This window comes from Astatotilapia calliptera, unplaced genomic scaffold (assembly GCF_900246225.1).
Source record: "Astatotilapia calliptera unplaced genomic scaffold, fAstCal1.2 U_scaffold_28, whole genome shotgun sequence".
NCBI classification, from domain to species: Eukaryota; Metazoa; Chordata; class Actinopteri; order Cichliformes; family Cichlidae; genus Astatotilapia; species Astatotilapia calliptera.
This window is the reverse complement of record NW_020535765.1, coordinates 26,110-43,133: the sequence shown is the minus strand read 5'-3', so window position 1 is coordinate 43,133 and position 17,024 is coordinate 26,110. Positions and strand designations below refer to the sequence as shown.

Sequence of the window (17,024 nt, the reverse complement as noted above, 5' to 3'; positions counted from 1 at the left end):
TAGTGGCATGACTATAATCCTGGTTGAATAAGATGAAATGTTAGCTGGTGATTAAAAGCATGAAATCCATCAATGTGACATCACATCGGACGTGCCGGTTTGAGGTGTTGGCAGTGGCTCGACGTGCCGGGGGTGCGAGGGCCCTCATAACGCTGCTTGCAGCTTTAATTATTATTATTATTATTATTATTATTATTATTCAGGCGAAACAAGGGCCTTTTTGAGGGCCTAAACATGCTCAAAAACTCATGAAATTTTGCACACATGCCAGGTCTGGTGAAAAATTTTGTATTTTAATGGTTTTACATATGAGCACTGGGAAATGGCTCTAGAGCGCCACCTATGCCTTGTTAAATGCAGCCCTACGACCACATCGTTTGAGCTACATGTATGAAATTTGGCACACATGTGTATCATGCCAAGACGAACAAAAAAGTCAGTGGGCCCATTGACGCAAACCCAACAGGAAGTCCGCCATTTGGAAGAGAAGGTGACATTTTGGCTCTAATTTTGCCATTTCCATGCCTCGAACTTTTGCGAACTCCTCCTTGGGGTTTGATTTCATAACCTTCATATTTGGTCAGTGTCAACTACACCCTTGTGCCATGTTAAATTGCGGAGCTTTTGAGTTTTCACAATACTATGAGGCCGTGGCGCCATGGCGAATTTCGATGACTCGCCATGAAAATCTTATTGCCTCTCATTTTGTCATACATTTTCTGACCTTGACCAAAGTGAACACATATGATAAGGCTCCACCCCTGAACATATTTCAAGTGCCATATTTGACGTAAGGGACAGCGCCACCTAGTGGGAACAGGAAATGTCATGTTTTACACTTTGGGGTACAGTATTGTGATGGGTGACATCTGCAGCCTCAAATTTCTCCAGGAAAGCCTTAAGGAGTTGGTCTTGGGTTACAGTGAAAACTGTGACTTTTCACGAAAGGGTGTGACCCCAGCAGCATGGCGAACTTTGATGTCACGCCATGAAGAAACAAATTAGTATAACTCAATGAAATCCAGTCTGATCAGTACCAGACTTTACAGGCATGATGTCAGACCCGCCCTGAACAGATTGATATGCCCATTGTCGGAAATACGGACAGCGCCACCTAGTGGCAACAGGAAATGTCATGGCTTTAACTTTGTTGTACTGATTTTCACAGGTTGATCGTGGCCACCTCAAAAGCGGTGAATATCACCATCAGTCCCTCGTGATGCTTCAGTGCAAAAATTGTGACTTTAAACTGAACGGCGCACCCTGGTGGCAACGCGGTTCATCATGAAAGATGAAGTGGCTTTTGAGGGGCTTGGAAAGTTTATAGAGGCTTGAAATTTGGCACACACCTCCAAATGGATGAAGGCATTGTTGTTATGTAACCATTTTCCTTGAATAGCGCAAAATGGCTCCACAGCGCCCCCTACAATATTTCAAAACATCAGCCCCTGCTCTGTGTTTCATCTATGAGTCTGACACTTGGTAAGCTTGTGTAAGATATCAAGATGTACAAAAAAGTCTCTAGGAGCAATATCCCAAATCCAACAGGAAGTCAGCCATTTTAAAATTAATGTGTAATTTTGATGACATTTTCCCCCCTTTTCAGGCCTCATACTTTGACGAACTCCTCCAAGGGATTTCATCATATTGAAGCATTCTTCAGTGTGTAGAATCTAAAGACCTTTGTGATGTTAAATTGCGAAGCTTTTTCCGTTCAGGGAAACGGGGTGGTCATGGCGGCACGTAGAGTTTCAATCACTCGCAAAAAGCAGTAATCTGCTGTCACTAAAAAACACAATGTCCAATCTCTCCCAAAGGTCGCAGGTGTGATGAGACTCGAGCTTGGAAATGTTTGTTGTGCTATTTGTCAATAATGGTTAGAGCGCCACCTAGTGGCATGACTATAATCCTGGTTGAATAAAATGAAATGTTAGCTGGTGATTAAAAGCATGAAATCCATCAATGTGACATCACATCGGACGTGCTGGTTTGAGGTGTTGGCAGTGGCTCGACGTGCCGGGGGTGCGAGGGCCCTCATAACGCTGCTTGCAGCTTTAATTTTTGCTTGTTTTCTATTCTTCTCTCAACAGGTGATCCAGGAGATTTTTATTTTTTTTCTCCCCCCCTTTCTCACTGTCCCTCTCCCCTTCTGTTTTTCCTTTCCTTCCTCTTTCTTTCTCCCTTTCCTATCCCTCACTCATGTCTGTCCCGTCTGTAACATCTGAAAATAAAATATAATAAATAATAAAAACAAAGATCGACCAAATGGACCAATACGGCAATGCCACGATGATCCGTTTGGCAAAGTAAATCCATTGGGTATCCTTGTTGGTCTTCAGACAACAATTCTGATGGCTAAAGAACCAAATGGGACAGGCAAAAAAAAAAAAAAAAAAACTTAGTTACATTACTAGTTACTTCTCTCAAAAGTAACTCAGTTACTTCAAGTTACTCGTTACTTTCAAAGTAACTAGTTACTAGGGAAAGTAACTTTGGTTTTACTCAGAATTCTCTTGTTAATGTGTTGCTTCCATAACTTTGCCAGTCTTCTAGCTTGCTTACTTGCCACAAGTGCACTGTGCCACCTACCAATAGACAGGAAAAGATAATGTGCATATTTCCACGAGAGAAATCCCACGTCTGGACCGTCATTGACTGCTGCCATGATTCTAGCCTACGTCACAGCGTCATGTGCGCCTTTTACATCCAACATAAAAACTGCAGTCGTGGTGCTTTGATTGTACTCAGAAATTTGAAATTCTGCCTTCTGAATAGGAAGATGTAGGTAACACCAGACTGCAGATGAGCTGCATACATGGCTGGACTGGGACAGAAAATTGGCCTGGGCATTTTGACTAGAGACCGTGTGGAGAGTGTATGGAGGACCCAGGTGTGAACACAGACAGGGAGACGGAATTAACAAAAGGCGAGCCTTTATTATGGCTGATACAGGGGCAACATAAAGCAGCAAGGGCAGTGACGAAACTAAACTAGAACCTACACTGGGAAAACTGACTTAACTATGACAAAACTAGGAGGACTGTCAATGACTGTGAACAGGACCTGAGTGCATGACAAAACTATGAAATACATGAATCACTTACAGGAACATGAACTGCACAACAATCCTGAAACCACTTAACCTGACATCACATGAGGGATGTAACACAGACGACGCAACGCAGACTGAATGAGACACAGAGACTAAATACCCACAGGGATGATCAGGGGAAGTGGAAACACAAGGAGAACAGCTGACACACATGAACCTAATAACAGGACAGGGGAAATGAAACTAAATACAAAGAACACCAGACACCACAGAAATCTGTGCCATCAGAAACTGAATACCATTATAGGAAAAATCATAAAGCCTTTGAATGAAAACAAACGCTGTTGTGACAGTGATGTGCACTGTTTTGGTGGTATATATGCATCAATCTATCAATCGTTTGTTGTAAGACTCAGATAATTATTTTTTAAAAGCTATACATTTTAAATGAGAATAAGATAGAAAAGTATTTCTTTGTGCCCCCCTCTCCCTGTTAATGCCCTACCTGGCCCCCTCTGACCAAACTTTAATAGATCCGCACCTGGACAGTTACCAGCTGTCAGCTACCTAAAAAAGGATCCTGGTGTTATTTGTCTCTCAGAAACAGTTCATAACTTCCCTTCAACTCATTCATGTCACCTAAAAGGTAAACCTGTTTCTCCATCACCTGTTCAGCTCTGATGATCCAGTAAGGTCATCTCCTGGTTTCATCTTCATGTTTCCCTCTCACCAGATATACAAACCGATATCATGACCAGCAGCTTTACAGCTGTGGCTCCAGCAAACATCAGCTGATACTAGAAATTAATATTAAATTCTAACAACAGCTGATCAAGCTTAAACGTGCTGCTGTTGTTTACCGCGACATCTGCTGGTTTCCTCTTTCGGCGCAAAGTAAGCGATAAACAAACAAGAGAGCCGATCAGCTGATCATTGATCAGTTTTCATGATTGAAGTAGAAACGGGAGAGGGAGGGGGGAGAATGAGAGAAGAAGAGGCAGCTGTGCAGCAAAGACACAGAATAACTCCAGCTTTGTGCCTTTTTCATTGTAGCTGAATTACGGGACAAACTGTTCCTTTTCACCTCAATAAGAAACGCGTAATATTTTCTCTGAATACCAGACCGGACGGTTGGCAACTCTAATAACTTATGAACAAAATAAAGTTCAACATCATTAACTTCATAGCACCCACCCAGCTGTATAGAAACCCCGTCATGCTAGCTAGCACGCAGTACGGAAAAAGTCAGCATAACGAAAATAAACTCCACCTAAACTTGGTTTATATCTGACCCAGAGAGACTGCAGGTCATAACTTCTTACCTGAAGTTCAGTTCACACTTGGACCTCGGGTCTCTTTTCCTTCTGCGTCCCTTTTCCTTCATCCACCTGCTGCCTCCACCACTTGCTAATGTTACTGAATCTGTGGAAGCTCCGCGATGCCACCACACGAAGTAACGAGTAACGACCCTATCTAAATCCCAGTAACGACTAACGCGTTCCTGATTTTGGCATAATAACTAGTTACCGTGCTCGTTACCACAATAATAACGTAGTTACTGTAACGCGTTACTTAATAACGCGTTAGTCCCAATACTGTTTATGATGAATGTGGAAAGCATTAAGAAATTAATTCTGGGCTTTTTATTGGGTTTAGAAGTTTAAGAGTTGTATGCCATTTAAGTCCACAAGTCCACAGGTAACAGTAGCAAATCAAATATTACATTTACATTAATGCATAATATAAGAATTACAGATATGTTTTAAAGTCCTATCAAATGATTCCCTGAAGCATAAAAACAGTTTCAATGAAGTGAATTAACATGTAGGAAAAAATCAGCAAAAGATTTTAGGCAATTAGAATTGTGACCATTTAAGATCTCTATATAATTAAACAAAGTAATTTAAAAAAATATACATACCTATCTCAACCACAGTTCCTTCACCAAACAGGATCTGTCCACATGTCACCACGGCACAGTAGTACGTCCCAGCATCAGATGAGTTTGTTACAGTTTTGGACAGACTGTAGTCACATCTCCCGTCCTCTTTATTTCTGAGACTGCCGTGGTAAATGCTGCCTGGATGGGATTCTGATCCACCTTTAAACCAGTGCACTTTGTCTTCATCTGGACACTGATCTGTGTCATCTTTGTTCTCAGAGAGGAGCGAACACTGCAGAGTCATTGTATCACCCAAATGTACTGACTCCACGTCTGAAGTTTGTTTCACGGTGAAAGATTTCTGCAGCGTTTTTGTATCTGTGTGAATCATAAAAAGTCATGAAATAGCATTAACTGTAATTATTTGGGCTTAGAAGCAGATATGACAAAAACTTTCAAATTAAAATACGTTACCATCCACGACCAAAAGCATGCTATTAAAAAATTCCATTATGTATGCCGTTCCTCCTTGGCATAAGTAAGTTGCTTCATCTTCTTTGGTTGCATTTGTTATGGTAAGAGAATAGATATCACCCACTTTTGTGGCATTGAATCTTGAGTTGTTAAATGGTCCCTTTAGTGATATTTTGTCAAAACTTCCTGAGGCAATTGTTTCAATCATGTTTCCAAAATTCAGCTTATACCAGTAAGACAACCCAACATTATCCCTAGGGATTTTACATGTCAGAGTCACATTATCTCCAAGTTTAGTCACAGTTATAGAGCTCTGGAAAGGATCCTCATCCCCTTCAGTCAAACCTAAAAACAAAACAAAACAAAATACGGTATCAGTTAGATTCGAACATGACAGGACAAAGCACCTTAAATTTAACAAATATTACTCAACCCTATATCGCAGTGTCACATGTTTCAGTGCAGAAGTAAACTTACACAATGTACTTAGAAGAATCAAAGAAAGCAGCCTTCTGATCATTGTGGTACCTCAGCCTTCTCTCGCACAACTGATGTCTTCCAACTCAAAGGAAGACTTGGTCACAAGATAATCAGGGGGTACGAAGTGGAAATTACAGTCATTGGCTGAAACACAGAAAATCCACTTCCTGTAAAATTTTACAAACCATTTTAGTGAAACTTAGCTGTACAGTTTGTTTTCACTGATTATTCCCCAGCATAATCTGTATTTTAAAACCTAAATTGTACATAGATATAGGTTAAAAATATATATACATTGAGATTAATGTTTTATCATTGAAGCAAAGCAATAGCTACTAATTCCTACGGTTATAGATTTGGCATTGAGGATCGTAATTACTCCAAAAATTGTAACGCAATGCATGATTTCATGATAGTCTATTCTCCACTAAATCTCTTGATTTCTTCCTCTCGTAAAAATTGCAAAAGTGATCTGAATACTTTGATTTTGGTAGTTGTTGTGATATTTTGATACCATGGTAGCATTTACAGGATATTGTTTTATAGTGATATTATACAGGAAAACTGTTACTCAATAAGGCCCATTTACTAGTTGTTTTTCTCTTTCTCTGTGACCCAAGAATTAATGTGTAAGACTCACAGGCTGATACCCCAAGGTCGAAAATACCACAGAGACGAGACCACTTCCTTACTCCCATCCTCCCTTTTTCTTTATCTCTTAGAAAAAGGCTCGTTAAAGGCCAGGTGGTTTGTTTCAGAATTCACTAATGAAAGAACTCTGTATTCTATGTCTAGAAGTGTATTTTGCTGGGATGATCATAAATTGTAACTGAAGAGATAAACTACACAAAGGATACTTCTTTGCTCAGAAGGCAGGAAGACGTTTCCTTATTTGGTCTGTACCGATTTGAACTGAGAACATGCTGACACACGAACCTTTTTCCTCTATATAAGCTGTTGTATACTTAATAAACCTTTGAGTTGATTCTGGGAAAGCAATCTGAACAGTCTCTGTATCACTTTGTTCTCCTAACTGCTCCCGATATTGTAACTAACCCAGCTGAACGGCATACCTGAGTGTTACTTATAAGGAAAGGACAAAACTCTGCTTATCGCTCACGCCTTGGAGGAAACCGGGGACGGAAATTTCCTTCAGTAGTGATAAAGAAAAACCTTGTATTCTTAGTCTGTTTTTAAAGACATCTTCTCATCTAGACAACCATCAAATTCAGAATTTGAAAATGACAGTTTTATCAATTCTTTGATCAGAGGTTTTAAAGGCTGAAATCAATCCGAGACCCTCAAAACATCAATGACAAACAACTGACAATGTTTTGTTTTTTATTCATCTAACATTGCATTGCAGACAGGTACGTGCATTAGAAGAAGCCTTAGCTTATTGAGCAATTCTCAATAAGAGCCCGCCACACAAGTGGTGTCCTCTTTTAAACTCATCAACCACAACATTAACGCCACTGGCACTGAAACCAGGCCACATACATACCAGCCAACTACAAACTGCTATAGCCCAAGCAAACCCCTCATGGCACATGCAGTCAACAATTGCAGCAGCCTCACCTAGAAGATACACTAGCCCCAGTTTATTTAGCACTACCACAAAAACTGCTCAACAACATTTTGCCCAGCATTCAAACTCAAGCATTCACAGAACGCACTGGAAAAAGCTTGATCCACAAATAACCCATTCTGGATCCGATACTAACCCCATGTTTGCCTACTGGTGGTGGTCAGAGGGCCCGGTGGAGCCAGTGTCCGGCAGCCTCGCCTCTGTCAGTGCGCCCCAGGGCAGCTGTGGCTACAATGTAGCTGCCATCACCAGTGTGTGAATGTGTGTGTGAATGACTGAATGTAGTGTGAAGCGCTTTGGGGTCCTTAGGGACTGAGTAAAGCGCTATACAAATGCAGACCATTTACCATTGAAGTTCCTGAAGAACAGAGGTGATTTGGTAATAATGTAAGCAACAGAGTTTTGAACAAGTTTAAGCTTATGGAGGGATTTGGGGGGGGGGAAACCATGCAAGAGAGAATTACAACAGTCAATGCAGTAGGTAACGGGACTATGAACAAGAATGGACGTAGACTGAGGGGAAAGAGAAGGACGTAATCGGGAGGGGGAGGGGGGCGCAGAATAGCACGGGAAGGAGCGCAATCACACAAAAACCACACAGTCGCTAAAAGGTCCGCAAAATCCTCTTAGCCTTTACGTTGCTACCAGCCTGTTGCTCGAGCCGCCGTACCGCGACGCTCGTACCGGGGGGGCTGGCGCGTCAGACATGGCCGTTTTGATCCCATGGCTATCCAGCCGTAACGCTCCTCACCTGCGGCACCCAGAACCTGAAAGACAAGACAGGAAGAAGAAAAAAAACAGCATTCCCCCGCAGGGTGGGTGGATGTCAGAAATGTTAGCCCATTAATTCCCTGCAGTTCTTTTTCAATTGAACACTAATTTGTTCAGCACTTTCTTGTCTTTTATACAAAGTACCAGCACAATTAGACCTACTACACAAAAACTGCTGCTACAATTAAAATGGATAGCTATAAGTGCTGATAGATGATAGATAAAAATGACAGCTCTTATTTGCTACTTGTTTAAAAGAATCATAAATTAGTTGAAATGATTTTCAGTTGAATTGAGAAGAAGAGCAGGAACATCTGGCCCAGCAAGGTGACAAATGCTCTGTTGCCACCTGCTGGTAAGTTTTTCATTCTTTTAATGTTATTCCACAGTGATTCTTGAAGAAAACAATTACAAAATATATTGCCTAAATGAAAAATTATACTTTCATGTAAATCTCGCTGCTTTGTAAAAATATTAGATTATGAAAATAAAAAAATATGCATTTGTTAATCTGTCAGTTAAACCAGTAAATTATTAATAAATAAAGACCACCGCTGCTTCTGTTTCTTGTTTCTTGTTTTATTTCTATGCAGAATCTAAATGCATTTTTACACTTCATTAAAAAAAGTAATTATAAAGATGACCTAACACTCTGCAATTACATTGTGTTTGTCATTGTACAATTGTCCTGTATTCGTAAATGCCACCATACCATACCTAATCGTAAGATTCGTAAAGCCCACTTGTTTGGGCAGAAGGAACCAAACATATGTGATATACCACCAGGCCCCAGTCACTCTTCTCCATGTATCCTAAGACTGCTTTGGTCACTAATTTTTAATCCTATTATTACTGACATGTGTGGACAATACATGACTTCAGACTTTAAATCTTAAATCAGTTCCCTGAGGTAACCATCTTATCACTACGATACCATCTCATCCTTGTCAAATTAAATTTAACTGACTTTATTATTATTATTTACATTCTCTAGTGATACAAATATGTCACATTAAAAGTGAATTTAACAAATGGTAATGCCAGAAAGTGGATTCTGTCCATCTGGATGTAGTGTTTTTCATTCATCCAAATCAATGTTTTCAGTCTCACAGTCTGATACGTGTATACCATAGTTTTAAAAGATGTGGGACACTGTGTAAAATGTATATAAAAACAGTATGGGACATGTTTACCACTGAGTAGCATCCTCTCTTCTTTTAACAACAGTTCATAATTGTTTGGGATTTGAAGAGACCAGTTGCTGGACTTGGTGAAAGTTGCCCCATTATTGTCCAATAGCTGTTCAACAGTCCTGGGTCTTCTTTGTCATATGTTTCAGAGCCAGTTTTTAGTCAGCCTCCTGTCAGAGAGCACAGGGTTTTCCAAAATGTATGTGCAAAACCTACTATCCTCTCAGCTTGCAAAGCACCAGCCTTTGGTAATGAAATATGGAAATACCCATTAGAAATACAAAAAATATACATTCCAGTAGCTCGGCATCAATCTGGCTTTCAAAGACAATAGCCAACTGTCATTTCCATAAGGAGAGGTCATTGGAAAGAATGAACAGAGTGTTGATAGATGCTTGGCTCTTAGACTCCGATGGCCCCTTGTGTCTTTGCCCTCTGTGTCTCCCTCTGTGTGGCTGTGATTATCTTTTTTGGGAGTTCTTGAGACTTGCTTCTCTCATGTTTCATTCTGTTCCCTGTCATGTTATTCATATTTTCTCAGTCATGTTTCTGTGTGTCTGTCTGCGGCTCTGTGTGTGCGTTCCCATTACTCCCTGTTTTACTTTTTCTTTTTTTACATTACGTCATATCTCTCTCTGGGATGAGTGCCGGTTTGCCTCCTGAGATGAGTAGGCACCCTGAGAGCAGGCGGCGCAGGTTCAAATCACGCCTATGGCCATTGCCGCATGTCTTCCCCGCTCTCTCTCCCTCTGCTTTCTTGACTCTCTTCAGTGTACCCTTTCAAATAAAGCCATCTTCAGCGGACAGTTCAGCTTCTTCACCTCTTTTCAGCAGATAGTTCCTTCTTCAGTTTTTTTCAGCAACACTTCCACTACATTTCTGCTACATGGCATCCACACACCATTTTCGTAGGAAATAAAACTTTTTCTAGTACACATCTATAGTTTGTTTTCATTGCATGTGTGGATTGGATGGGTTGTTAATGAGATCTGGTGGGAATTCTATATCAGTAGTACCTTTAGAAATGTGATTACTTAGAAAATTAAAACTTATACACTCCCAGTCAAAAGTTTGGACACACCGGTACCACTTTACAATAAGGCTCCCCTTATAGATGCTAATAAATAGTTTATAGCTATATTATTAATTAATCTGTAAATGCTTTATAAACCATTATTAATGGTTTATTATGCATTAGTTAAGGGTGAGAAAGAGGAAAAAAACTGACCGGTTTCTTGCCAAATAGTGAGCCAAATGTGTTCACCTATATATTTCATCTAGAGTTGCTATATTAAACATTTCAGACTAAGTTACTATGCTGTAAGCACAATCAGCATTTGTAAACATATTTTTTATCATATAAAATTGTACTTCAGAAATGCATTATAAATATCCACAACTATCAATCGGAGCTTTGTTGTAAAGTGTAAAGCATAAAACCATTTATTAATGAATAATAAATATTTATAAATGCCAAATGGGAGCCTCATTGTAAAGTGTAAAGCATAACACCATTTATTAATGACTACTAAACATTTATAAATGACAAAAGTGAGTCTTAAATGTATAATGTCACCATTTATAACACTTAGACCTAAATTACAATCAGTGCTTGAAATAACATTTAACTACTGTCAAAAATGGCAATGTATTGTAAGAGTAACACATGTAACATTAAATGTGTTTTTTAAAACACCAAACAGTCACCCACTCCAAAAAAAGTTCATGCCAGACTGGTTCAAACTGGAAATATTTTTTGTATGTCCTTAAATAAGCGTCCCAGTGGTCCATCAGGGTGTCGCGCTCCAGTTTCTCCTTAAGAAAAGTCAGTTTCTCTCGCTCCTTGTTAAGAAGGGCAGTTGCAGTAGGGGCAGGATTAGAAGAAGAATCTAAAGAACAAACAATTATTAAATTACAATACTAAAATAATTTATAATCTAAACTTGGGAAACTCAAATAAAATATTGATTAAAAACGGTTACAACTTGAATTTATAAAAAGCCACTTTGTAAAAATTATGTTATATACACATGTGGTGGTTCAGACATTTCTAAAACAAGGCAAATAATTCTTCTGTGTACTGCCTTACCAGGGTGTTTAATATAAATGTAATGATGCACATAAACAAAACTAAAAATATACAACTAAGTGATATCAATCGTTTGGAATAACCGATAGTAATAGAGCTATTCACATGTTATGTGATGTTAGTTAGCCACTGTAGCTAGCAGCCAAATGGCTCGGTAGCTAGCTAGCTAGCATTATACTCACCTTCATGTCTAACTGCTGACGTCGTTGGCTTAGTGCAATCTAGATCATCCAGTCTCTGCTTTTTGTATCTCTTCGAACGTGTGCTAACTGTGTAAGTCGCAGACGCACACAAATTTTTATCTTCTGCTCCATCCATGGCGCAGCAACTTGAACGAGCGCCTTCAGTGTGTCTGTTCGTGCCCCTTTGGCTTGACCTTCCAGAGCGCTCCACTGCCTGTCACGCTCTGAGAGGAGGGGCTTTCCTTAATAAAGTTAACTGTGATTGGATGGTTGTATAAGCTCCTCTGCGTTTAAATTAAATTTGTTTTCCCTCCCTTTGGCGGCAGAACATATTTCTTTAGCATGAATCCAGCGGGTTAGATCTACATAACAAAGTCGGAGACACATTATAACAGGTGAGACAATCCTCTTTTTTGCGTGGGACTATTTTTGATTATAGGGCTTGTTTTATATAGCATGTGAAGTTCTTTAACTCTGAACCGATTTGCACTAGACTCCCATAGAGTATTTTACGGTGTTTCGAGGTGATAATAAAATAAATTACTCATTTTTTTCCACCAGAATGTCTCTGGGAATGAGATTGCGCGCCAGAATAGAAGGAAAACAAACTAAATATAAGGCACTAAGGCTCATTAAATGGCTGCAGAAGAAACACCTGCTAAAAAAGAAGCTTAGATGTCCAGTTTGTCACCATAAGATGAAAATGATTTCCGTGGTGAAGAAAGACCAATATATGTGGTATGTATAATGCATGATAATGTAGTGCATGTAGTAAATATAACAAAATATTTCGGTTATCAATGCAAGAGGGAGCATTAACCTCTTTTCATTATTATTTTCTTCATACTTAATTTTGTGATTATCTTTTCAATTAATGCTCTTGTTTAAGGGTCCATTTCTTTACTTAACTCATTGATATGTTCTCAGGTGCTGCAAAAGAGCAAGTCATAGGAAAGTTTCCAGAACAATTAGAACTGGCTCCCTCTTTGAGAAATCAAAAACATCTCTTTTCAGTTGGATGAAGTTCATTTACAGGTATATGTAGATGTAGACATTAATAGCAATGCACCTTTCATAATTGAACACTAATACGAGACTTGTGAAATAAAATTAGGGCCTCAGTAAGTAATAATTGCCTCAATTTCTATCACAGATTTTCACAAGGGCTCAGGCTCAGACAAATAGATATGATCGATGATGAAGTGGCTGGCAGCTCCAGAACACTAAGTAGCATGGCAAGACACATTCGACATGTTTGTATACGTGCAATTAAAAGACACAGAATAAACAATGGACACCGTCTTGGTGGTGACAGAGAATTTGTGGTTATAGATGAAAGTTGTCTCCGTCATCAGCGAAAGGTTGGTAAACTCTCAGACAGGTTTGTTAGAATCAATGCAGATCTGAATGTGTCCTCTAAACATGGAAACCTTTACCATAAGTAAAAAAAATTAGTAGAAGCAACCATCTTTTTGAATGTTTCTTTGTAGATATTTAATTTTATTCTTTTTAATTTTAATTCTGTTTAATTTTATTCTTTTTGTTTTCAGTATGCATGTGGACGCTTTGGAAATACATGGAAAAGGAAGAAATGGGTATTTGGAATGATGGGAATTAAAGACAAAAGGCGAGGGCTCGTGTTAAAACTTGCTGAAAAAAGATCAAGGCGCCACCTTGTTCCTCTGATCAGACAGCATGTTAAGTTGGGTAGTGCCATTATCAGTAATGAGTGGAGAGCCTACAAGAATGTTTTGACAAACATAGGGTACAGACATTACACTGTAAATCACAGCAGGTGGTTTGTAGATCCTCAATCTGGCAGTCATACACAGCATATCGAAAGGGCTTGGATGACCATCAAAGGACATGTCCGTAGAACATGTCCATCAGGAACACCTGATGGTTCTTGAGTGGTCATCTTGGCTTGGTTCACGACACCCTGATGGACCACTGGGACGCTTATTTAAGGACATACAAAAAATATTTCCAGTTTGAACCAGTCTGGCATGAACTTTTTTTGGAGTGGGTGACTGTTTGGTGTTTTAAAAAACACATTTAATGTTACATGTGTTACTCTTACAATACATTGCCATTTTTGACAGTAGTTAAATGTTATTTCAAGCACTGATTGTAATTTAGGTCTAAGTGTTATAAATGGTGACATTATACATTTAAGGCTCACTTTTGTCATTTATAAATGTTTATTAGTCATAAATAAATGGTGTTATGCTTTACACTTTACAATAAGGCTCCCATTTGGCATTTATAAATATTTATTATTCATTAATAAATGGTTTTATGCTTTACACTTTACAACAAAGCTCCGATTGATAGTTGTGGATATTTATAATGCATTTCTGAAGTACAATTTTATATGATAAAAAATATGTTTACAAATGCTGATTGTGCTTACAGCATAGTAACTTAGTCTGAAATGTTTAATATAGCAACTCTAGATGAAATATATAGGTGAACACATTTGGCTCACTATTTGGCAAGAAACCGGTCAGATTTTTTCCTCTTTCTCACCCTTAACTAATGCATAATAAACCATTAATAATGGTTTATAAAGCATTTACAGATTAATTAATAATATAGCTATAAACTATTTATTAGCATCTATAAGGGGAGCCTTATTGTAAAGTGGTACCCACATAAGTTCTGGTTTTGAAGAAAATAAATCATGCTGTGTGCTGTTCAACACTACTGAAGAACAAAATGTTATGGTCCCTCAACTTAACATTTCCCTGAACTGCAGAACTTGTGGTGTTTTAGGCAGTTTTTGCAGTACATATTAAACCATACATAGAGAGTCAAAAAAAGGAAGTGAACAAACATTGTGACAGGAGATGAAAAAAGATCATATGTTTTAGAAAAAGATCAAGATGAAATTGGTGTCACAGGAAGTTTATTTTAAGTGTTTTCTGTGTTAACCAATCATACGCATTTTATGGTCTAACCCAGTGTTCTCATTTCCCCTTCGTAACTTACTGAAAAACCCTAAGGTGCATTTTCAAGATGGTCATCTTATGGATTACATTGCTTTTTCTTCATCGAGGAAGTAAGGGGGGATTTGTTTCTGTTTGTTTGTTTTTTGTTTTATCTGACCATCTGACCAAACTGAACGTATTATTTATGTTGAATAGATTCATATATAGATAGACATAGAGATAATAAGAGAGATAATAACATAAAAACTGAACGTTTTCTTTTACCGCAGATTCTCTGGTTCCAGTGAAAACAGTCCATGTTGGTGAAACAGCAACATTAACATGTGTTTTACCAAATGAAGAGCTCGGCAGCAGAAAGGTTCAGTGGTACAAGCAGAGAGTCGGGGATACTCTTAAATTATTAGTGTCACTTTCTGGAAAACCTTCTTCAGAGTTTTTTCAGTCAAGATTTTCTGCACATAATAGTAAAGATTTTAGCAACCTGACCATTTGGAATGTAGCCCAAGAGGATGAGGGAATGTATCACTGTGGAATAGACACCTGGATTAAACTTGAATGGAGTGGGACATATTTGTTAGTAAAAGGTAATGAACTGACCAACTTTTACAAAATTATTAAATGCCTCTGAGAATGTGGTGAATAATTTACTTGTATTACATTTTGTATTACACAGGAAACACTGAAAGGACATCAAACTATATTGTTGTACAGCAGCCGACAGAATCAAATCCACTCCGTCCAGGAGACACAGCAACTCTTCAGTGTTCAGTTCTGACAAATTCTGAGAACAACACATGTTCAGGACATCATAATGTTTTCTGGTTCAGAGATGGATCTAATAAATCTCTTCCAAACATCATCTACACTCATGGAAACAGAACTGATCAATGTGAGAAAAGATCTGACCCTCAGGATGGATGTGTTTATCGCTTCTCTAAGAACGTCGGCTCCTCTGATGCTGGGACCTATTACTGTGCTGTGGCCACATGTGGGGAGATATTATTTGGAAATGGAACTACACTGGATGTTCAAGGTATCTGTGCCTGATTTTTAAATCAAGACATATAATATACATAAATCAGATAATATTTATCAGAATCAGAAAGGGTTTTATTGCCAAATGTTGAGCAGGTTTACAACATTAGGAAATTGCTGCGGTGCTTCAGTGCAAACATACTGTCATAAATTACGCTTAAATAGACATGAAAACAAAAATAAGAATAAGAATTAAAAGTGCTAAGTAGATAGACATATACATGTTACATATACATTTATATTTAAGTACCAGTAATTAATACACGTTTTTATTTCATAACTACTGTAATCTTACTATTAGGCAACTCTAATTTTGTTTTCTCACTTTTACTATTGTTGCAGAAAGCAGTGCATCATCACAGACAGCCAGTACAGTTGTTTTTGTGCTTTGTGCTGTCATGGGTATAAATCTCATTGTTACTGCTGTCCTCATTTACTTAACCAAAAAAACCAACAACAGTGATCACAAAGGTAATTGAAGTTACTCACAGTTCACTATAAACAAAATAAAAGATTCTTAAATTGATATTAACTTGTTGTCTTTCTGTACTATGATCAAGCTCCTGTCCTGCAGAAAAACCTTAGTGATCAGAAAAGACAACAGGTAAAGTATTAAATGCTACGATTACTCTCACAAATATGAAAATTAAAAATAAATATTAAAGGTTAATAAGCATTTTTACATTTTTGAATAGATTAAGGACACACAGATGTTTTCTGCTGTTGTCTTTGCCGTGATGGAAGCTGATATTTGCAACAAAAAGGATGCAAAGGCAGCAGAGAAGCAGCAGATCTACACCGCCATCAAAGCTTTTGGGCTGGATTAGATCTACTTACTCTTGCTTGGTATGAAACAATCTACAGTAGAGGATTTTTTTCATCTTATAGATAATGCGCTTTTATGTGTTGAAATTATGCTCTAGTTCTTTACATATACACTTGCATACACATCCAAGCTGCAAGATTCCTACTGTAGTCTGGTCATGACTGTCGGTTGCTTTTTTTCTGTTTTATTTACAATCTTATGTGCTGTCTTTAATAAAGCCCAAGTTATCAAAGTAATTATGTTAAAAATGGACATTACTGCACCAGGGGTGTGATTAAATGGGTGCCCACATAATTCCCCTACTTTCTTTCCTGTCATGCTAACAACCCATTCCTTTTTAATTAACATTTCTGTAAATTACTGCAAGGTTGTTGTAAAGTATTAATGTAAATATTATTTTCAGGGTGATATTCATGTACCAGGAAAAGGTAGCCAGTAGCCTACACAATTTCCTTAGGGATTAATAAAGTATTCTGATTCAAATTTGATTCAAGGGTCACTTAA

The 17,024-nt window shown here is 38.3% G+C and overlaps 2 protein-coding genes across 2 annotated transcripts; one reads left to right on the top strand and one right to left on the bottom strand.

The window, feature by feature from the left end:
* Positions 1-772: 772 nt before the first annotated feature.
* Positions 773-9,054, bottom strand: LOC113017918 (uncharacterized). Its single transcript, XM_026161018.1, has 5 exons — positions 9,028-9,054; positions 8,147-8,243; positions 5,409-5,753; positions 4,974-5,312; positions 773-807 (listed from the first exon to the last, which is right to left on the bottom strand). The coding sequence occupies exons 1-5, from the start codon at positions 9,052-9,054 to the stop codon at positions 773-775; spliced, it is 843 nt and encodes a 280-aa protein (XP_026016803.1).
* Positions 9,055-14,726: 5,672 nt separating this feature from the next.
* Positions 14,727-16,521, top strand: LOC113017917 (uncharacterized). Its single transcript, XM_026161017.1, has 6 exons — positions 14,727-14,769; positions 14,929-15,243; positions 15,333-15,692; positions 16,037-16,165; positions 16,255-16,298; positions 16,390-16,521. The coding sequence occupies exons 1-6, from the start codon at positions 14,727-14,729 to the stop codon at positions 16,519-16,521; spliced, it is 1,023 nt and encodes a 340-aa protein (XP_026016802.1).
* The last annotated feature ends 503 nt before the right edge of the window (positions 16,522-17,024 follow it).